This window comes from Solanum lycopersicum, chromosome 4, assembly GCF_036512215.1.
Source record: "Solanum lycopersicum chromosome 4, SLM_r2.1".
In the NCBI taxonomy this organism is placed as follows: domain Eukaryota; kingdom Viridiplantae; phylum Streptophyta; class Magnoliopsida; order Solanales; family Solanaceae; genus Solanum; species Solanum lycopersicum.
In genome coordinates this window covers 736,668-758,619 of record NC_090803.1, presented here as the reverse complement: position 1 = coordinate 758,619, position 21,952 = coordinate 736,668, and the positions used below count along the sequence as shown (strand labels likewise).

At 31.4% G+C, this 21,952-nt stretch overlaps 4 protein-coding genes and 1 long non-coding RNA gene across 9 annotated transcripts; 4 read left to right on the top strand and 1 right to left on the bottom strand.

Annotated features, from left to right (window-relative positions):
• Nucleotides 1–1,575: 1,575 nt before the first annotated feature.
• Nucleotides 1,576–5,497, top strand: LOC101254892 (phosphatidylinositol 4-kinase gamma 5-like). Of its 2 annotated transcripts, none has more exons than XM_004237016.5 (2): nucleotides 1,576–1,763; nucleotides 2,990–5,497. In XM_004237016.5, exon 2 carries the CDS (start codon nucleotides 3,290–3,292, stop codon nucleotides 5,210–5,212), a length of 1,923 nt encoding a protein of 640 aa, XP_004237064.1. In that variant the 5' UTR covers nucleotides 1,576–1,763; nucleotides 2,990–3,289; the 3' UTR covers nucleotides 5,213–5,497. The 2 variants fall into 2 exon arrangements, with proteins under 2 accessions (XP_004237064.1, XP_010319484.1); XM_010321182.4 differs by having other exon boundaries at nucleotides 1,583–1,763; nucleotides 3,323–5,497.
• A 1,122-nt stretch (nucleotides 5,498–6,619) lies between these two features.
• LOC101245051 (uncharacterized) lies at nucleotides 6,620–9,134 on the bottom strand. The gene is made up of 5 exons (XM_026030532.2): nucleotides 8,723–9,134; nucleotides 7,961–8,018; nucleotides 7,773–7,856; nucleotides 7,078–7,219; nucleotides 6,620–6,957 (listed from the first exon to the last, which is right to left on the bottom strand). Exons 1-5 carry the CDS (start codon nucleotides 9,000–9,002, stop codon nucleotides 6,679–6,681), a joined length of 843 nt encoding a protein of 280 aa, XP_025886317.1. The 5' UTR covers nucleotides 9,003–9,134; the 3' UTR covers nucleotides 6,620–6,678.
• A 2,136-nt stretch (nucleotides 9,135–11,270) lies between these two features.
• DRM7 (DNA (cytosine-5)-methyltransferase) lies at nucleotides 11,271–15,704 on the top strand. Of its 4 annotated transcripts, none has more exons than XM_004237017.5 (10): nucleotides 11,271–11,431; nucleotides 12,371–12,435; nucleotides 12,566–12,712; nucleotides 12,813–12,912; nucleotides 12,996–13,039; nucleotides 13,407–13,559; nucleotides 13,804–13,930; nucleotides 14,058–14,149; nucleotides 14,247–14,966; nucleotides 15,049–15,704. In XM_004237017.5, the coding sequence occupies exons 2-10, from the start codon at nucleotides 12,433–12,435 to the stop codon at nucleotides 15,484–15,486; spliced, it is 1,824 nt and encodes a 607-aa protein (XP_004237065.1). In that variant the 5' UTR covers nucleotides 11,271–11,431; nucleotides 12,371–12,432; the 3' UTR covers nucleotides 15,487–15,704. The 4 variants fall into 4 exon arrangements, with proteins under 4 accessions (XP_004237065.1, XP_025886315.1, XP_069152986.1 ...); XM_026030530.2 differs by having other exon boundaries at nucleotides 11,292–11,431; nucleotides 13,404–13,559; XM_069296885.1 differs by lacking the exon at nucleotides 11,271–11,431 and adding an exon at nucleotides 11,434–11,999.
• Nucleotides 15,705–17,524: 1,820 nt separating this feature from the next.
• LOC138348232 (uncharacterized) lies at nucleotides 17,525–18,826 on the top strand. Its single transcript, XR_011220502.1, has 3 exons — nucleotides 17,525–17,664; nucleotides 18,047–18,099; nucleotides 18,581–18,826. It is a non-coding gene; the product is annotated as an uncharacterized lncRNA (long non-coding RNA).
• Nucleotides 18,827–19,902: 1,076 nt separating this feature from the next.
• On the top strand, nucleotides 19,903–21,932 carry LOC101255487 (2-hydroxyisoflavanone dehydratase-like). The gene is made up of 2 exons (XM_004237018.5): nucleotides 19,903–20,373; nucleotides 21,182–21,932. Exons 1-2 carry the CDS (start codon nucleotides 20,021–20,023, stop codon nucleotides 21,780–21,782), a joined length of 954 nt encoding a protein of 317 aa, XP_004237066.1. The 5' UTR covers nucleotides 19,903–20,020; the 3' UTR covers nucleotides 21,783–21,932.
• Nucleotides 21,933–21,952: the final 20 nt, after the last annotated feature.

The following is a 21,952-nucleotide window of genomic DNA, read 5'->3' as shown; positions in this document are numbered from 1 at the left end:
CAGAGTGTAAACTATAAATTTTTTTAATTAATGTATTTTTCATAATATCGACATACAAAAAATTATAATTTTATAATAGTACTTTTCATATTATTTTTGAATATCTAAATTTTTTATTTAAAATATTAAATTAATGTAATGTATTTTAATATTAAAAATTGATCAAATTAACTTTCGAAAAAATTAAAAAATAAAAATGGAGGAAGAAAGTATAAAGTTCTACATAATTTTGTACTGTTTATATGGCAATGACAGTGGAAAAGGAATAAGTAAAAAACGAGAAAAAATCACAAGAAGTTTTGTAAAAATATATATGAAGATTAGCAGTAAATTTTTCTCCACAATATTAGGTATTTTAATTAATTTTCAGTAGTTGTGACATTTATTTCACTAAAAAATATAAAAAAAGTTAAAAGAAATTTTTTAAATATAACGTTCATCTCAAATTATCTATCGTAATTCATACTTTAATAAAATTAATGAAAGAAAGATATTTTGAGATTTAAATGAGGATAAAATAATAAATAATTACTCTTAGTTGATATATCTTTAAAAATATATATAAAATAAAAATATAATAAATAATTTGAGATAAATAAAATAAGAAATCGAAGTTTTTAAATCGACTTACTAATACCTGTTTATTAATAGGTCTAACGAAAAGGAAATTAATAACCTTTATTGTTAATTTGACTAAATCCAATGAATCGAGTTTAATATATACTTCTTGCAGTTTAATTTTAATGTACTAACCCACCTGTGAAAAAAAAAGATAGCCAGTATCTTATTATTTGTTATTAATCGTGTTTTCTTTTAAAATATTTAAGATAATATCGAATTATTAATAAAGATAAGTCGTAAATAAATACTTGTTTGTGATATTAGACAATATTAACTTTCTAGAATAATAATTTAGACTGGTTTTGTTTACATTTTGATAAAAGAATATATATTAGTCAATGAAGACATTTAGTTCATACTAATATTCAAAATTAAATTTAGTTAATTAGTTTGACAATAGAGTCTCATCATACTATCTAGATAAAATTATCTATAAATAAAAACTTATTTTTATTATTTTAAACACACATTAACACTCTAGAAAAATAATTTAGACATATTCTTTTCACGTTATTATTAAATAAAAGAATCTGGACTATATCTTAGTCAATCTTCACACGAGAAAAATAATAATAACATCAGATTATTTTTATAAGAAAAAAATAATAATATCAACTCAATTTAATTAAATTTTTAACTCCAAAGTAAAATGTAAAAATATCTCTGTGGTCCCCAGTAGGGACATTTGCGGAAATTCACATATTCCCTCTGACCATGCCACGTCATTTTCTAATCACATACCTCCACGTCACCATCTCTCATTCATCTTAGCCGTTGATTTATAATCTAACGGCTGTAAATCCATTATTCCAGATGCTTCCAAATTTTTAAACCATAGTTAGTTAACTAACCAAACCATGATTCCGGCAAAACGTGACTCCACTGGTGGAGAATAAACCATAGTTAAGTAAAGGGTAAAAATGGAATTGAATATATAGATACACATGCATATATATATTAAGGAAGCCATAAAGAAGAAGCTGAAAGCTACAAACAGCAAAAAAGGAAGAGAAAGGGGTTTTTGGAGTGAATCATAGCCGTTGAATCTTCTTTGTATCTGAATCATACGGTTGAAAAGTTATCTGAATCTTCCATCGCCGGCGAGCTACAATAAAGGCATTATCCTCAGATCTGTTTTTCCGGTAAGGTTTTGTTTTGTTGCTTCATTTCATTATGATGATTTTATTCGTGATTTAATGGTCCTTCCATGTTCGTTCTGGTTCGTCTGAGTTTTATTTGCATTTTATCTGATTTTTTTATCAGTTATTGAATGAAAATGAGAGTCAATCGTACAGAAGAGTGTAATAAATGATTATATTTTTGAGAAATTAATTAGATTGGTTGTATTTGAAGGTTTTGTTACATGATTTGAGTTTACGTGTTCAAGATTTGTGATTTTTGTTTTTGTGTTATTGAATGAATGTGAGAGTGCTACAGTTGAATGCTAAGTAGTGTTTCTTAATTGTTTGAATATCACTTTATTTAAGCAATAGCAGAGTGTTAAGGAGTGTCATTTGAGTAAATTAATTAGATTCGATGAATTTTGTGTATTCAATGTGTTTGAAATGAGGTCTAGTTTTAAGTGTTTGTAGCTGTGATGGTGAGGATTAGCAGGTAGCCGGTGGAAAAGATTTAGGTTTATGCAAGCTGGTTTGAACACCATAATCATCTTTAAAAGGAAGAAAAGATTGGGTCTTTGTATAAAAATCTATGTTTTTATAGATCTTTAGAAATGAGAGATTGAGTACTAGTAATAGGAAGAGTGTTTATAATTACTCAAAAATCATGTTGTTTTAGCGGTAAAGCAGTGTGTTCTGATAGGAGATAGTGTCATCTTGCGAGTTTCAGTTTCAAGTGGTTTATAGCTTAACATTGATTGTGAGCACATAGTAAATGCTTTTCAAGATTTGAAAGCCTTATGTTAGTTGTGTTTTTTTTTCTTATATCCCAAGTGCTGAGGAACTAGAAAATTAGTGACAGGGTCAGGGGCCTAGTGCTTACCATACTGGTGTCATCTGCAAATCAGTGGATCTGTTTGTATTCGGTTTAATTTTCATACTGGTCCAACTGGATAGAGCTGTAGTAAGCTTGAGTTTTGTTAGGTTAGAAAAATATGGATAACCAGCCTAGTACAACTGGTCAAATACACCACCATAACTGTGTTTAATCTCAAACATGTCGGGGAGCTGATGTAAAAAAATTCCTTGCTGTTTCAGTGAATGTCACTTGCATCTTTTTTATTTTTTCTATTTGGTTGTTTTGGTCATCCATGACATGAATAACTTTGTAATGCTCTAATAACATTTCTTGACTAATGGCATGAATTATTCCATGTTGTATCCTTATTTTGTTTTATATCTCTTTACAGATCTTGTACACTGTCTTATCCACATCATAAGATGGCTCTTCTAATGTAACACTTGAGATTCTTGATCTCTTGCTGTACCATATTTGACGTGATAGTGATATTTGCTGTTGCCTGTGGCATCATCTGGGTTGGTTTTGGTTCCTGTTTGCACATTGATGATTGTGTCCAGATTGAATCATTTCCTGACGTGCTCACAATCCGCCTCTGAGTTTGGTGCTCAACCGAGAGTGTGTGGAAAGCTCTCTTCTGCCGCCATCTCTTTTGTTGATTGTGACACCCAACTGTGTTTCTCTATCTTTTATGTCTCGTAACCTGGATAATTGTCCTGTTCAGACCCAGATGGCTGTGGCAATCTTCAAGAGCCCACTCGGCGGGGAGTACCATGGGAAAGCTAGGATGGAAGGGAAATCGACTGGGAGGAGACGTGTCTTTGTTCAAACTGAGACTGGTTGTGTACTGGGGATGGAGTTAGAACGCAGCGACAATGCACATACTGTGAAAAGAAGGCTGCAGCTTGCACTTAACTTTCCAGTTGAGGAAAGTTCTTTGACATTTGGTGATAGGGTGTTGAATAATGACCTAAGTGCTGTTCGGAACGATTCCCCTCTACTGCTGACAAGGAACTTTATGCATCGAAGTTCATCAACTCCATGCCTTTTACCCACAGGGAAGGATCATATCCAACCTAGAGATCAAAGTGGTCCCATTGAAATACTGGGAAATGTAGGTCGCTTTGCTGAGACAAAGCAACTTATCCAGGAAATTGTGAAGGCAATAAAGACTGGAGTAGATCCAATTCCTGTTCATGGTGGACTCGGAGGGGGGTATTTTTTCAGAAATAGCAGAGGCGAGAGTGTTGCTATTGTTAAGCCCACAGATGAAGAACCATTTGCGCCAAACAATCCTAAAGGATTTGTGGGCAAAGCTCTTGGGCAGCCAGGCTTAAAACGATCAGTCAGAGTTGGGGAAACAGGGTATAGGGAGGTCGCTGCGTATCTTCTTGACACTGATCATTTTGCCAATGTGCCAGCTACTACATTGGTGAAAATCACTCACTCGGTCTTTAATGTCAATGATGGTGTAAATGGAGACAAGCCTCTCAGCAAGAAGCAACCTGTGAGCAAGATTGCATCTTTTCAACAGTTTGTTCCCCATGATTTTGATGCTAGTGACCATGGAACCTCAAATTTCGCTGTTGCTGCAGTGCATCGCATTGGAATATTAGACATTAGGATTTTTAACACAGACAGACATGCAGGGAATCTTTTAGTTAGGAAGCTTGACGGTATTGGACAGTTTGGTCAAGTAGAGCTCATCCCCATTGATCACGGGCTCTGTCTTCCAGAGAGCTTGGAAGATCCGTATTTTGAATGGATCCATTGGCCCCAGGCATCCATTCCGTTCACAGATGATGAACTTGAGTACATAAAGAAACTTGATCCTATCCGAGACTCTGATATGCTACGAAGTGAACTCCCTATGATTCGTGAAGCTTGCCTTCGTGTCTTGGTCCTTTCCACCATTTTTCTCAAGGAAGCTGCCGCTTATGGTCTCTGTCTTGCGGAAATTGGTGAGATGATGACCAGGGAATTCCGTAGTGGGGAGGAGAAACCAAGTGAGCTTGAAGTTGTTTGTTTAGAGGCAAGAAGCCTGATTGCTGAGAGGGAGATTCTTTCTCCCAAGACTGAAGTGGATAACGAGTTTCAGTTTGACATAGATTGTGAAGATTCTGGATATGAGGCTAGTCCCAAATCAATCCCTCGGGATTTCACGAATAGAAACCCGTTTCATCTTCCAATTGGAGGAAATGGCTGCTTCCCACTCTCTAAACTAGATGAAAGTATTGAGGAAGTGGAAAGTGACGGAGAAGATGAGAAGAGCTTTAATTATGTTCCTGCCCCAGCAAAGAACATTGCTGTGTCAAAACTTTCAATGTCTCTCAAGAACACCAGCTTAGGTGAGAAGAAACTGAAATATCCTAATATCTCAGGAACAAAACCAGAAAACGGCTATCTGGCTAGTTCCTCCTCTGGACATCGTAGCGCAAATGAGCAGCTTCCTGCAAGTGTCACCTTTGTGAAGCTATCAGATATGAATGACGTCGAGTGGGGTTTGTTTCTAGACAAGTTTGAAGAGCTTCTTTACCCAGCTTTCGCAAAACGCAAGTCTATCACCCTTGGTCAGAGGCAGATGCAAAGGCTTGGAACTTCTTGCCAGTTTTGAGAATCGAGGTAATTACTCTATTAAATATGACTTATGCGTAAACTAAATAAGACTGAATGAAGTTGTGATAGAGTACGGGAGTAGGAACAACGTTAGAATATGCTGTAAATATTTTTGGAGACAGCCGAGTTGAAGGGCTGAGTAGAATTGGTTGTAGATTTTCTGTTTTCTTGTTGACATCTTCAATCTTTTCAACTCTTTGTTAGATAAATAATTTGTAGAATGTAATTTGAGAAACGAAAAGTTATGTACATATTCTTATGATACATTTTGATTACCTTTTTAGTGGTTTTGTGTTGTGTCTTTTGGCATATTTGTCATGTTAGTCCAGGTTGTATATTTGTATTCTCTTTCAGGTGGAAAAAGTAATAGCAACACCATTATTCTAAAGGCAACAAAAAAGTGCAGGTTGGGTCCCTATAAGAAAACCTGTTGCCACTTTAATGATTGATAAAGTTCAAAACTAAACATCATTGAAGAAAAATCAAGTGGAATCCACATAATAAGGTAGTACTTACTAATTAATTTGATATTGAGATGTAACTCAAATCAACAAAAGTGAAATATACCCTTCTTTGATATTATAGGAAAGTCTGTTTCAAAAACAAACTTGATTGTTTTAGTGAAATATTATTGTAGTCAATATTACCTTTTACTTTAGGTTATCATATACTTGTTACTGTTACTGTTTTTCTTCTAGCTCCATATATTTCACTGAGTATATCATTATTATTGTTCGTTTGATTGCTTATCAATCATCATCAAACCCTATAAAGATGATAATATGGTAAAAGATACCAACAAATCCGTCTAACTCATGATAAGTAGGACAGTAAAGTATAGTTTGTTTAAGTGTTGTCGATTTGGTGGTTACAGCTAATCTAAGTTGAAAAGACAGACTTTGATGATAAAAAGATAAAAAGAGATAAGATAAGATTTGGTGCATGTCTGCATCAAACTGGATAATTTTTCATAAACACAACCTTTCTACATATATAGACACTATGTGGGGGTGGGCATTTGTTTTATTTAATAATTATCCCTTGCAACTTAAGCTAGAGGGAGTGATAAAAGTAGATGTTCAAGTCAATGATTTGTGTATTTCAATTTAATAACATAATTATATTTTATAACATATACTTGTACCATCAACCAGAAAACCATTTCATGCATCTATATTTAAGTACAGTTTTTTTTTTTTTTTAAAAAAAAAAGATATATATAATCTAAAGAGGAGAAGATGAATTCATGAATCGATACGTCCCCACTCCGAATAGGAGATAAATGAATGCCTTGGGTTGAGTTGTAGCATAGGAAGGCACAATGCCCCTATCTTTTTAGGTTAAAGGGATTTATTTTAAATTGTAGCTACGAATAGTAATTATTTGCTATATTACACCAGGTAAATTTGTCTTAAAAAAAGTTGATATATTAAAAATCCACTTACAAGTGGGAATTATTACAATTTAAACATGCCTCCAAGGTCTTTCAGCAAGATTAACACATTGTTTATGCCTAAAACAATAAATCAAATGATCATTAGTCATTCCAGCAGCTTGCATGAATGAATTGATAACAACTGGACCAACATGTCTTAATCCCCTCTTCACTAAATCTTTGCTAATTGCTTCTGCTTTTGGACTTCTTAATGGTACATTCCTTGCATTTTTAAATCTGTTAATTATTGCTTTATAATTCATATGGTTCCACATGTAGCAACTCAAAGATCCAAATTCCTCTCCAATCTGCATAATAAACAAAACAATAATTTCACTTTTAAAAATTACTACATTATTATTCATACATGAATTTATTGTGATGGAGGTAGAGTAGATAAAATTTATGAATGCATAATAAAGACTTGCCTTGACTATGCATTTGGCGTTGTTAACTATTGATCTAGCTCTATTTTCAGCCAACATGAGGGACACATTGGACACCAATTCATTAATATCTTTCTCTCCCATTTCAGCCACTTGCTTTGCATTGAATCCAACAAAGGCTTCTCTGCATAATTATAATATAATTATCACAAGGAATATTGAACAATAATTTATTATATATTGGACAGTTTGGTGCATTATAATTTTTACTATACGTGGAGTTTGGGGAAAGTCTGGATTGTATAAGGATTTATTGTACACAGTCTTGTTTTATATTTCTGCAAAAGGTTGTTTTCACGAGTTGGGCTTGTGACCTCTTGATCACAAGGAAGCAACTTTACCAGTTACGCTCTCAAATGCACTATTGAGAATTGGAATTCCGTCTTTAATTTGATAGGATATATTTCTAACGCTACTAGATTATTGGTGTATTGTTTATGACTTTATCCTGCGTTTCTATAATTTTTACGATTTGATCTTGTTACCTCCTGATCACATGAGAGAAACTGTGTTCTTCTCTAAAATATGCACTATCTAGAATTTAAACTCCCATCTTTAATGTGACAAAGATATATTTCTACCACTAGATAATTGGTGCTTTGTTCATTGTATATATAGTAATAATATAATAAATAGTAAATAAATTTAAAAGCTACTAACAAACTAGAAGTATGTACCTTATTTGTTCCCTTATCTTTAAAATTTCAGTCCAGTTGAAATCCATCAACAAGCCAGCCAAAGAAAGTAGCTCAAACAATTGACTGCAGTGTGGGTACATTTAGGTCTCGTTTGATGATGAAAATTATTTTTTTAAGTGAAAAATAATATTTAAAAATTTTGATGAATTATATATTAGACTACTTACTGGTCATCATAAACTGGAACACCCCAGCATTCATCATGGAATTGCACATAAACCTTATCTGTATATCATATATACATAGCAAACTCAATGAGTCTTTTAATCTCCAAAATTTACTTTGGTACTTAAGAGGATCAATAATCCAATTAAGTTGTACTTTCATGCCCAATTGTGTTTTGTCACTGAAGAATATAATGTACTATCAAGGCATATAAAACACTACTAATTAGTTATGAAAAAAGAATATATGTAATATTATATATACTAACATTTTCTTTTAATGTTATAATTGATCAAATCGAGATGTATTGAAAACATTTTAGAAGTTGGCGCAAATTACTAGTTTTGTTTCCGAATTATTGATAGCCTTAAAAACTCTCTTCTAATTGACTAATTAAACTTAGATGACCTGTCACATGACATCAGTACAACTGATATCAAACTCTTATTAGAGCATGAAATTCTTATTTAATGAAAAACCTAGAGAAGTGTAATTGAAAACATCCCTATATATATATTATTATTATTTTTCATATCAACGAAAAAAGCACTATTAGAAAATAAAAAATTGACGGATAAAATTTCTTAGCTAAACAACAAAAATCTAATGCTAATAATTTCCTTTAGCTACGATTTAACGACAAAATTATAAGAAAATTCAATTAGCTAGAAGCCTTTTAGTGATAGATTAGCTATGAATTTCGATAAATTCCATATTTTCTTTGTAGTGAAATGATAAAAAGAGTAATGCTAGATGAAACTTACCTGTGGTATTAGTTATCCAGCTACACCTCATAAGCTCTTTCTCATTAGGACATGGAATAACTTGTGGAACAACAATATTTTTGTCTAAAATTTCTCTTTTTTTATGATCCAATGGAGAAGAAAAATCATTTATAAAAGTTTTGTGAAGCTCTATTGGGTAAACTCTTTTCAAATGTTTGGATAAATAAAACAAGTTATTCCCATAATTATTGCTAATTATAGACTCCTCCTCTTTATTGTGTTTCTCTATTGCATATCTTCTTGCATTTGGCTTAGACATCTATCAAGATGAAAAAAACAATAAGCTAGCCTTTCAAATTTCAATTAAATTTTGTACATGTAAAGTGGTTGATGTATTACTATAATGTATTTTTGGCTTTTATGTGATGGGAAAAGTTGGTTAATTCTATGTGAATTTCATTATGGAGTACCTTCTTATATACTACTATTGAGAAAATGTTTTAAGAAAGGAAAATTGCAATTTCGATCCTCAATTATTGATGAATTCTTATTTTTGGTTCTTCTGATTTTATGATTTTTCATGCAGTTTTTAAATATTTAAGATTTTAATTTTAAAATAGTAAAATAATTTATTTCAATTTAACTCCGAATTTTAGTGAAATCGACTAATGATAAGTATTCTGGGACGTAAAGAATAAATATTTTTGGTCAATTTATATGAGGGATGTAACGTTTTTAGAATTATATTATCCTTATATTTGAATCAATTGAAGGTTAAATGTGTTTAATCAGATAATTATAAGGACAAAAACATGAATTTATCAATGTTTGGGGGTCTAAAATACAAACTCACTTTTTAATAATATTAAGAAAATAAATTAAAGAAGTGGTTGGTTGGATCTTTAAAAATTATTGAAAATTTGACTGAGTTTTAAATTCCAAGTGTAGGAATTAGTCTTTTCAGAAATAAAGATTCCTAGTCCTTTGAATTTATTATACCATAAACTCAATTGTTTTAATCTTACAAGTGTTCTGCATTAAAAAATGTTTAACAAAATTAAGTAATAAACAATACAAATCATTTAACATAATGCAAAATTTAGTTGAATTATCAGAGATACATTACATCAAATATAATGTTTTTAGCGGCAATTAATTGATAATAATAGCTAAATCGTCGCTATATGTGTTTTTAGTGACAATTAACACTTTTTATAAATGTCTCTGAATTCAATAACAGTTACCTAATATCGGTAAAAGTCTTAGTACTTTTTATTAATATTTATTTTTATTACCACTAAAAATAATTTTTATTGCAGTGAGAAGGCAATTTAATCTGAAAACCTATAGTTTTTTTTTGTTTGTTTGTGTTTAGTGCTAATTAAAATGTTTGTACAGTGTCCTGTCAAATCAAGAACTTATACTACTAATAAATTTATTTTACTAGTAATAAATCCATGTTTGCTTCATGCATGTTACTTATTTCATCAAAAATTAAGTCCCAACAACCTATATGCTTTTCTTAATTTCCCACACTACAAATTATGACAATGAATAATGTTTTTCTGTATATATATAAAAAATACTATAAAATAGTAGTAATGTATCATTCAATCACAACAAATACTTTGAAGAAAATGTAAACCAATAAAACATTAGTTCAAGTGTTCACCTCAGTGCAAATGGGGTTTTAGACCTAATACCATTATTTAATCAGACCACAAATACTAAGAAGAAAAAAAACTATTTTGGCTGCACTAATGGTGATTTATTAAATATCCTCTATGTCATTGATATATTTTGTGATTTTTTTTTTGATACTTATGGTCTAAACGGGTCGTTTGTTACAAAGATTAATAATACAGTAATTAGTAATGCTAGAATCAGTAATATAGGGATTAATAGTTCAGGAATTAGTAATACAGAGATTACTTTTACCAAATGTATGGTTCACTGTTTCCCACCTCATCTTGTGTTTGAATTAAACTTTATAAAAGAAATTCTTTTCAATTATACCCTTGAATTATTATGCAATTGAGTTAAGGTAAATAATTATTGGACAATATTTTTTTATGGCCTTCTAACTAGCTATGGAAAGAACATTTTTGCTGTCATGTTAACTTAAATTAGTTGAGGATAAATAATTGTCATCTTAGTAAATTGAGTCCTTAAAATGTCAATTTCAATTTTTAAAAAAAAGATAAACTATCAACTTTTAAAATTAAAAAGACAATAAACAATAGTAAAATTAAATAAACCATCTACATTTTCGCAAATTGTAATTTTAATATGAATTCAATCTTATAAGGGGGATACACAATTAATACGCTTAAAATTAATTAAAAATGTAAATTCTATTTTTTTTCTTAAATAACCTAAATAAAAAATCTATTAAAAATATTTTTATTTATTTATTTAAGATAGAAATAAAATCTATATACGTTGAAAGAAACATATTGTTATTCATATTATATTAAAAAATCGAACCAAATCGAGCCATGTGTCATTGAATAAAAAAAGTTCATTTGCTAATATGGAGACACGTGTACCTGCATTAAAACAGGTGGTGCTTTCAAATGACTACTCTGTCCTTACATGTTTGGTTATCCTCTCTTTTTCTTTTGCTTTGTGAAAAAAAACACTATTTTTTCAGCATTTTCTACACTTTTACTCTGAAAAAAATGCATGTAACAACAATATAATTCATCTATTTAGGTAGCTAAGTATATCTCCGATAACTAAATTTTGGTAAGTATTGGTTGATTTTGTTAATTTTTTTGCTAATAATTGCATGCATCTGTTTTGTTAATTATATAGTTTGTGTTGATTAATTAGTTTGATCGATTTGTTTGCAATGGAAAATTTTGTGATAATTTTTCAATATTTGGTGAGTTATTTTTTTACTGTTAACAGGTTTACAGGTTTATGACTCTGTAAATAGAGGTTTATAACTTAGTAACATGTATAATATAATGTATAGTCCTATGAGTTTTGAGAACATGTATAATGTAGTCCTACAGGTTTTGAGAGTTTAGTTTACCGTAGCTCTGCCCTGTATCCTGTATGAATCCCACATCCACACTAGCCATATCAATATTTTGATGATAGATAATGAAAATTTGTGGCTAATTCGTCGCTAAGTAGGATTAGCGACGGATGTTGTTGTTTAGCTATAAAATTTGTCAGTATTTAGCTAGTTAGATTGTTTTAAATGTTCGATTTTTAACTCCTTGTTCCTTTGGAGTCGGAACCTTAAGGTTAGGAGTGAGGGGTGCGTACGATTCGAGCTTCAAATGTTTGTGGAAGCGAATTCATGGTGAGCTAATAATTTGATTTTGCGGTCATGTTAAATTTATTAGAAAATGTATCCAGTATTACTACAATGCGCTGGTAAAGTTTTTACCTGCATTTATTAGTTAATTACCATTAGATTCAATGTCGTTATAGTTACATTTACAAAGAATGCTACATGCCACTAAAAATACATATTTAGTCTACAAGTGTTATGTCGTTAATTGATTGCTGCAAGAGATCATTTTTGATGTAGTGTATAAGTGTTATGTCTTCCTGAATCCTGCTCATGAAGAAAAATTTGATTTCAAGTTTTTTGTGTGAGATTTGATTTTGTTGCTCTGTGGAGCTATAATGTCAGTAACTCACGTTTACGTAACTTCTGGTGTTATGCAGGGTGATGATTTATTTTTGTTGCTGCAGAGTTCGGAGTTCTTTTTAAGGAATTACCTTTAAAAATGGTAAGTTTTATCTCGTATCTCGAGTCTTTAAGACTGCAGTTTTTTAATTTCATACTGGTCATAGATCAGAAATGGAAGGTCTATGATCCTTGTTTGTTTGAATTTCTTTTGTTTTTTCAATCGCGTTCAGGATAACAACTTTTCTGGAGAAGACAATGACAGCATTGACTGGGATACTGAAGATGAATTAGAAATACAAGAAATGCCGGATGCAACATTTTCCTCGTGCACCAATTTAAGAAGTGTTGGATATCATACCGTTAGTGGTCATAGGGAGGTATATGCTTTAATCCTTATATTCGATACCTAGTGATATTTCTTGTCGATGAACATTGCATCTAAATTTATGGCCTCTTTTGGTCTTCTCGTACGTGAAGGCAAGATCATCATCAGAACCATGTCAATCTAAGTTCATTCAACAATTTATCGTGATGGGATTTCCTGAAGAGTCTATTGCAAAAGCGATAGAGCAAAATGGTATTTCAATTGTCCGAGTCTTTATACAACTAAAAATTTGATTTTTCAATTGTCGTATTGATGTTGTTCGACTTGTGACACAGGAGAAAATGAAGGTTTGGTGCTAGATGCTCTTTTGACATTCAAGGTGTGTAATATCTGCATAATTATTTGCCTACCACTTTTTTCTCTTCTTAGCTGCCTATACGTTCCGCCACTTGCATAAGGTTGTTTTAGATCAGTCAGCGGTTTAAATGGACGACTATTAGAACCGATGACGAGATTCTCTCATTTGAAACGTTTCCCTAGGTGATGACTCTGCAATGTATGATGCCAATTGTGTTACGAATATGCTGGATTCTTATCTGTCTTCGTTGTAATGACGACTTTCTTCTGTCGTTCCATTTTTCACCAGAATAGAAGTGGAAACAAAAACAGAAAAAATATGATCTTTGTAATTTGCATAAACTTTAGTACCACAAACCGTACTTTTTGTTTGTCTTTGGATGTAGCAGGCACTTGAAGATTCTCCTGAAGAACAGCCGAGTACGAGCACTCAGATGGAACCCTGCATTACTTCTGATGATAGCTCTTCCCAGTACAACGAAAACTTTTTGGATGATGTTTCTGAAGATGATAGCTGGTCCTTGGACTCGGACAATTGTGTAGTATGTTATCCTCAATTATTACTCTCCATTGTGCTTTGCACTGTCTAGTTGTGGCGTAAAAATAGTCGATCTGTTTGTCTTTTTTTCAACAATATACATCTAGTCATTTTATTCCGCCTATCTGTTCATCGACTAATACTTCTTTTACCATCAAGGATGTTTTGCTGGTCCTGAATCTTGTTATGGTTTTATAGGCACAATTATGTAAAGCTTTACTGACATTTTCCTTTTTTATGTGTGATAGAATTCTGCTAAACAGAGCTACTTGAATGACGACAACTGTTCTTTGTCTGAAAACGAGAAGACATTATTATTCCTAGCAAATATGGGATACCCTGCGGAGGAGGCTTCCATCGCAATGGAGAGATGTGGTGTGTATAATATTTTTTATATATGTTTTTCTCCTCAGCAATATACCTAAATATCTTTTTGGAATCACGATACCTTTTTTTTTATTTCATTTCCAGATTATAAAATGTCTTCCTCACAACTTTCTAGGTCCAGAAGCACCGTTTCCGGAGTTGATAGATTTCATGTGTGCTGCTCAAATGGCAAGAGAAGAAGACGTCCATCTGCCCGAAGATGAAAAGGTGTGATGTAACAATCTGTTTTATTTTGTTCGCATTTATAACTACATATTAGCAATATCATTTTTCGTTGAATTGATGCATCCTTCCACTGGGGCAGCCAAAACTAAATAGTGGTGGATACAAAAGGAAGATGTATAATGAAGTTCGCGTAAAGAAAAAGCAAAGGGCGATAACTGATGAAGAGACAATTCATTTGCCCAGACCTATGATTGGATTCGGGGTTCCTACGGAATCCTTACCAGCTGTTGTGAAAAGAACTCTGCCAGAGCAAGCTATTGGCCCCCCTTTTTTCTATTATGAAAATGTTGCTCTTGCTCCGAAGGGTGTGTGGGACACTATGACAAGATTCCTTTACGATATTGAGCCCGAGTTTGTTGACTCGAAATATTTTTGCGCTACCGCAAGGAAAAGAGGATATATTCATAATCTACCAATTGAAGATAGATTTCCTTTACTTCCACTTCCTCCACGTACCATTCACGAGGCGTTTCCTCTAACGAAGAAATGGTGGCCATCTTGGGATACACGAACAAAGTTAAATTGCTTACAAACATCTATTGGGAGTGCAAGGTTAGCTGATAGAATTAGGAAAGCTATGAAAGCGATGGAGAACTTCGATAGTGAGCCACCGTTGATGGTGCAAAAGTATGTTCTAGACGAATGCCGGAAATGGAATTTGCTGTGGGTTGGTAGAAATAAAGTCTCTCCTTTGGAGACTGATGAATTTGAAATGCTAATGGGATTTCCACGGAATCATACCCGTGGAGGAGGTATAAGTAGGACCGATAGATACAAGTCGCTTGGTAACTCGTTCCAGGTTAGCCATAAGCCTTAAACCTTCTTAAAGTTTATTTACTTTGTTAGAATGAGTCTTAGCATGATTGATATATTTCCATTAGGTCGACACAGTGGCATACCATTTATCGGTGTTGAAAGACTTGTATCCAAATGGTATAAATGTTTTATCACTATTTTCTGGAATTGGCGGTGCTGAAGTTGCTCTGTATCGTCTCGGTATTCCATTGAACAATGTGGTTGCCGTAGAGATATCTGAAGTTAACAGGAATATTCTGAGAAGCTGGTGGGAGCAAACAAATCAAAAGGGGAATCTTATAGATTTCCATGATATCCAGCAGCTGAACGGAGACGTCTTGGAGCAAATGATCGATTCAATTGGAGGATTTGATTTAGTAATTGGCGGAAGCCCCTGCAACAACCTCACTGGAAGTAACAGGGTGACTAGAGACGGACTCGAAGGTAAAGATTCTTCTCTATTTTATGACTATGTTCGGGTAGTGGACTTGGTCAAATCCATTATGTCTAATCGTAGAGTGTGACGAAAATATGTTTTGAGTTTCTGAACTTGGAAGGCAACAAGTAAAAAGTTGTCTTTGATTTTGGTTTGTACATATTTTTCGTAAAAGGGGGCACAAAGTAACTCTCTTAGTGCCATCCTAATATAACTGTTGAACGTTCGTGGAAAGAATGAACTGTTGAACTTCTCATTGTAAACGACATTAAATGATGTTGAAAATGAACTTGTGATTTTCGCTTAGCTCATGGGCAAACCCCTAAAGTGTTGTTGATGGAGCGAAAACTTGTTAAAATTTGTGATGTTTTGTGACATGGGGTGAGAGGTTCAAAACCATTTACTATTTTGAATGCCTCTCCTCTAAATCACTCGAATTAGAGGTGATGAAATTCGTTATAATTCGTCCAATCCATTTTAAGTTTGGGCTAGCCATCTAAGATGTGGGCTTGAAATATAGCCCAAACTTGCATATGCAAATACTTCTTGCAATATTTTGGTTTGTTAGAAACTTAAATAAATGTAATGAGAAAACATTTCGAGTTGAATTCAAACCCTGGTCTAGCGGATGGTTCCTCCAGGAACATCATGCTTTTCATGGGTGTACAGTTAATCGTATAATATTTTTTTTATCAGTTTATCAAGACATGTGTACACATAATTTTTTCTTTTCTTTGAAGTCAATGAATTCCCATCAAATCATGTGAGCCCGCCAAAAACAAATGTTAAAAGGATATTGTTAGATTCACAAGTAAAGGAATGGTATACTCAAAACCCCAATAAACTTAATTATCGATCAACGATCCTAAAATACTTTTTATAATTATTTGAACTGATACAAAATTACTTTCTTTCGATCCTTAAATACCTTTGAACGTTAATGACGAATTACTAGAATAACAAGATGATTTTTAGTCCAACTTGTACACTATATATGTGTATATTTTTTGTCTCTTGCTCTTGTAATTTTGTAAGGAGAATGAGAAACAAAATTCCTTTTTAAGAATAAATAGGATAAAAAGTGAGAGTAGATACAATCAAGACATTGGCAAAGAGAAAAGTTGTTCTCGTTGAGCGCATGGCGGTAGACAAGCACGAAACACTTGTAACTTTCTTTTCACGTACATAGTACACATTTCTCATCCCCCAATACCTTTCAATTCCCCACTTATAACGGTTCTCGTTTAGTTCTGTCTTTGAAAAATAGTTATTATCGTAAATTTAAATTTTCACATGTAATACTCTATTCTCACTATTTTAGGAAAATAATTCACAATGTATAGTGGGAGTTTTTTTTTTTTTTTTTAATATGAATGTGGATTAATTGAATTTAGTGGGAAATATAATATCATATGCTTAAGGATGTGGTTGGTAGATATATTTATAGCCCTACTCCGACTTTCATAATATTTATGTAGACTATATACAAATATTTATAAAATAATATTTTCTACTTGTATATAAAAAAAATACTTATATAAAAGAATCACTATATATATACACTTTATAGAAAAATATTCTCCTTTATCATGAAAAATATTTTCCTAAATTCTTACCGAATACACTCTAAATGAAAAAGAAAATGGATGACCATGCATGTATAGTCGGTGCTGATTACGTCGCTGAAAAATTATATTGTATATAAATTTATAATAAAATATATAAGTCAAAAAAATATTTTTTAAATTTTAAACATTTTAAACGAAATTTATTATTTTTTCAATATTAGAATATTGTTTGATGAATTTTAAGAGAATTTTTGAAAATATTTTTTAATAATTTCGATATCCTAGTACTCATAACTTGCACTGACACATGCATCATCACAACTTTTCACAAAAAAATAAAATAAAATTATATCATTGGAATTCATGCAAATAAACTTGGTCCCCTTTTGTAAGTGTAAACATTTCATTGTTAACGTAAATTTGAAGGTAAAAAATTGGACTACTACTAGTCTTGTGCTTTGACTTGGGATTTGTTCAAACGTGGAAAGTTATTGGTATTTGTAACATATGTTTTTGACTTCATATTATAAAGTTCACTTTATATTCATTCATTCTCTTGTCTTTAAATGCTTCAAAAAACAAACATACCCCTTCCAAAATTAACAACAATATGTTGGTACCTAGAAGGATTTTAAGCTTACTACTAATCCTAATCCTAATTGCTCAAATTCTGCCAAACACAACTTCTAATTACCAAGGTATGTAATGTATCATATTAATTAACTAATACTCTATGCTTCGATGACTTATACTACTAGAAATTATAAAGCTTTTTTTTAAATCGCAAATCAGTGGGAATATATACGTGCGATAACATATATATGGTTTTTTCCACTCATTTTTATTGAATTAGTTCGGTAAAAAGTTCATGGTGAAGAATAGATTCGCATTGAAATAGTGAGATAAACTCTCTAATTTTTCATATGAAAATATTACTATTTTTTCTTTTCTCACTGATTCAATCTAAATATAGGGGGAACAAGATTATTTTTTTGCGATGAGAAATTTAGTAGGGAAATAGTGATTCTTTTGTGGTGTTAATATCCTATATTTTTATTTGAAATTTTATTTAATTTGTAGGTGGCAAAATTGCAACCAAAAGAAGTAATTCAGTATCAAAGAGAGAGGCCTTGGTACGTTTGTTATTAAACATTCATTTGAATGGTTTCCTTTTTATATAATATATAATTGGAGGTGTTAGTTTCATCATTGTTTGTTTTCGAAAAAAATAGAAACAGATAAAGTAGAAACTCTTTTTGTTCGAATGAATGTAATAATGTATCATTACAAGAGAATAATGTGTTACTCTTTGCATGCAATTATCTACTTATTTTTGGAATTACACACTTAATTAATTATGCTATAATACACTAGTAACATTTTGATTATGAATTCAAATTATGTTATATACGGTGACAATATAAAATTTATTTTACTCTATTAATGAATTTTAACATGTGTTTGCAAATTAGTTACATTTTAAAATGATTACAAACTAATGCTCATCATGAAATTTACTTGTATACATATGATAAATGATTTAATCGTGTAAATATTTTCTTACGTCAACGCGTAGAACTTAATCTCTTTTATTTTTTTATGGAATTTTCATAGGCAAATACTGGTGGAGAACAAATTCTGAGCAGACGTCCACTCTCACAGTCTGGAGGCAAAGATATTAATGCTGAATATGTTGCATTTACAGCAGATTATAAATCACCTAGGCATCACCCACCAAGGCACAACTAGACAACTTTACTAAAAAAAATCGCAAATTTTCAATATATATTTTGTTAAAATTTGACTTGTCAATAAGGGTTATATTATCGACTTATCAAATTTTGACGAGATTGGAAATTAGTGATTTTTAGTGCGATGAGAAGTACCAATTAAAGATCTATAGTTTAACTACTTTTGCAATGCATTTGTCTTAGTGTAATCTTTACTATATATATATATATATATATATATATATATATATATATATATTTTGTCAGTAACTTTTTATGAATGTCAACTTAGTATCGTAAGTAAAAGTAATTTTTTATGAATGTCAACTAAGTATCGTAAGTAAATCTTTCTCGATTATTTAATCATTTGACAATCAATATCATTTTTTTGATAAGTAATTACTTTGAATCAGATTCAATAGAATTTGATCAATCCCAATTTTTATTGTTAAGGTGAAGAATGAAACTAATAATGCTCTTTCTTCATCGTCAATCAAATCATTGTTTGTGACTCATGATTCTATTTTCTCATCACTTTTTTTTTTGACCTTTAACCATGCGTAACGATTATATTAGTAAGTCAAATTGAAATAAAAATAAGGAAGAGATAAGTAAGGTAGGTCTCATAAGTCATAGCAATTAACACAACTTGTTTTTTAATTTCCATAATAACCACCTTATTTATGGCATTTTAATATGCCTTTATTAAAGGGTATACAAGTAAGAAGTTCGGAGTCTAAAGAGTATAAAATATTAACAAAAATTCTAAAATGGTATATAAAATTTTATTTGAACCAAAACGGCAAAATCGCTGGAACAACAGCGATTTCCTCCACCGGAAAAAGCAAAATCGCTGCTACTGCAGCGATTTTGCAAAATATGATTATTTTTTTAAAAAAAATGCAAATCGCTACCTAGACAGCGATTTTCTATTTTTTTTTTTAAAAAAACAATAAACTTGTTATATCTCCTAATTAATAATCATTAATTCTCCTTCTCCTTTAAAATAAGGTTCCCTTTGATTTTAATTTGCTTACCTAATATTTTCAGTTGCATCCAAATTGATATGTTGGGCACCCTCTAGCTAGTGACTAGCCCAATTCTAGAGTTAAATGTTGTGCAATACCAATTTGATAAATTAAATTTATAAAAGTGACAAAAATTATGTAATATTAACAGATAAATCCTACACATATTGAAAAGTAGCCCTTATAAATAGAGAGAATTTGTCCATTTTTTAAAAGTAATATCATTGTGAGCTAGGGTTTCAAGGATTTGTTTTTTTAGTGATATGGTCTTATTAGTATCATTTTAATTTACTTCGATGGCTAGTGAAGACAATGAAATTGTTTCTGATTTCTATCCCCATTTTCGAATCTATAAAAATGGACGCGTTGAACGTTTTTATCATTTACAAAATTGTTTTTACGTTCCACCAACACATGAACCAGATTCTGACACAGGTGTCTCCTCTAAAGATGTTGCAATCAACTCTCATGTTTCAGCTAGGCTCTTTTTACCAAATGTTACAATTAACACAAATAAAAAACTCCCAATTATTGTATTTTACCATGGTGGAGCCCTAGTCTTGGGATCAGCATTCTTCAACAAGGTTTATCGTTTCCTTAATCTTCTTGTGTCTGAATCAAACTCAATAGCCGTAGCTGTTGATTACAGGTAGATACACGTGTTATTAAATGATCTGTTCAAAAGTTATTAAGTTATTTCGCAAAGTATGTAGTTTATTTTATTTCTTTTATTATAATTTGTTTAAGTACCTAGTAGAATTTTTTATTCTTTATTATCATGACCGTATAAAAAGAAAAGAAAAGGGAAGTCTTTAAAATCATTTTAACAAAAAATTATAATTGGCTAGTCAATTTGTGTTGCGTACCATTGCAAAGATGGACGGAATTGAGTATTTAAAAATAGATTGAGCTAATAAATAAATAGATTTATAATCCATCTAAACTTAAATTGATTAGATTGGTTAAGTTTTCATGAGCTAATTTCTTTCATTGGAAAATTATGCAGAATAACAAATATTTAGTTTGTATTAGGTAATATAGCTGCAGTTAAGAAAATTATAATTCACGACTATAGTTTTCATAATTCGTGCTATTCGTCTGATTTGTATAATTCCAAAATTTGTATAATCTGATTCCTAATGATATAAATTCAGAATTTTGTATTTGCTTATCATAGCGATTTTTGAAAAATTCATGATAAATTACTTTGTTGGTATATTGACAAACGAAATATATATACAAAGCATACTTTTTAAAAAATTCCTAAATGTATAAATGCATAATTTGTTTATACTTACTTTACTTGTATATCGCAAGCAAAATATACATACAAACGGACATAAATATATAAACTGCAATCTACATAACAAATGAAACTATAATTATGGAGCACAAGTATAGAAACTAAAACTATAAAGCCTTTTGTTATTTTTGAAAATTTCTCTTGTTAATTACAGGTTAACCCCAGAACATGATGTGTCTACTGTGTATGAAGATTGTTGGACTGCTCTTCAATGGGTTGCTAGTAGCCAAGATTCATGGCTAACAAGTCATGGTGATTTTGGTAAGGTGTTTTTGTTGGGAGAAAGTGCCGGAGCCAATATTGCTTTCAACATGATAATCAGAGCAGACAGAGAAAAATTAAATGGTGATGTGAAAATAAATGGTTTAATTCTTGCTTGTCCTTATTTCTTGATCCCACATGAAAATATTGATGTGGAGAATTTGCTTGCTTACAAGGCATGGAGAGAGATTATTTGTCCAAACTTAGAATCCCCTTTTGATTGTCCAATGATTAATCCACTTTGTAAAACAAGTCCTAACTTATCAAAGCTAGTATGTTCAAAATTATTTGTGTGTTTGGCTGAGAAAGATGAATTGATTCCAGTAGAAATGTTGATGCAATTTGTTGATAGTGTGAAGAAAAGTGGATGGAATGGACAGTTTGTGTTACATGTGGTGGAAGGAGAAGGTCATTGTTTTTTAATTGACAATCTTGAAACTGAGAAAGCTAGAGATAGCATTAAGAGATTTGCTTCTTTCATCCAAAGCAAGTGAGTCGAGTCGCGGAAGTAACTACTAATGTTTGAATAAGAATAGGTTGTTTGTATCACACCTTTTAGGGTGAGGCCCTTTTTATTAATAGTGAAATGCTTTGTAAGTCGAACTGTCTTTTTTATATAATAAAGTCTTTGTGTTATTGTAAAATCTTGATGTATTTGAAGTCT

Excerpts from the sequence above, each read along its gene's own strand:
- LOC101255487 (XM_004237018.5), top strand. The coding sequence starts at position 20,021 with ATGGCTAGTGAAGACAATGAAATTGTTTCTGATTTCTATCCCCATTTT. Across the intron at positions 20,374-21,181 it reads GCCGTAGCTGTTGATTACAG|GTTAACCCCAGAACATGATG; the intron begins GTAGATACACGT and ends TGTTAATTACAG.
- LOC101254892 (XM_004237016.5), top strand. The coding sequence starts at position 3,290 with ATGTCTCGTAACCTGGATAATTGTCCTGTTCAGACCCAGATGGCTGTG.
- DRM7 (XM_026030530.2), top strand. Across the intron at positions 12,913-12,995 it reads AAAAGCGATAGAGCAAAATG|GAGAAAATGAAGGTTTGGTG; the intron begins GTATTTCAATTG and ends CTTGTGACACAG. Across the intron at positions 14,150-14,246 it reads ATCTGCCCGAAGATGAAAAG|CCAAAACTAAATAGTGGTGG; the intron begins GTGTGATGTAAC and ends CCACTGGGGCAG.
- LOC101245051 (XM_026030532.2), bottom strand. The coding sequence starts at position 9,002 with ATGTCTAAGCCAAATGCAAGAAGATATGCAATAGAGAAACACAATAAA. Across the intron at positions 7,857-7,960 it reads GTTCCAGTTTATGATGACCA|TCAATTGTTTGAGCTACTTT; the intron begins GTAAGTAGTCTA and ends CCCACACTGCAG. Across the intron at positions 6,958-7,077 it reads ACGCCAAATGCATAGTCAAG|ATTGGAGAGGAATTTGGATC; the intron begins GCAAGTCTTTAT and ends TTTATTATGCAG.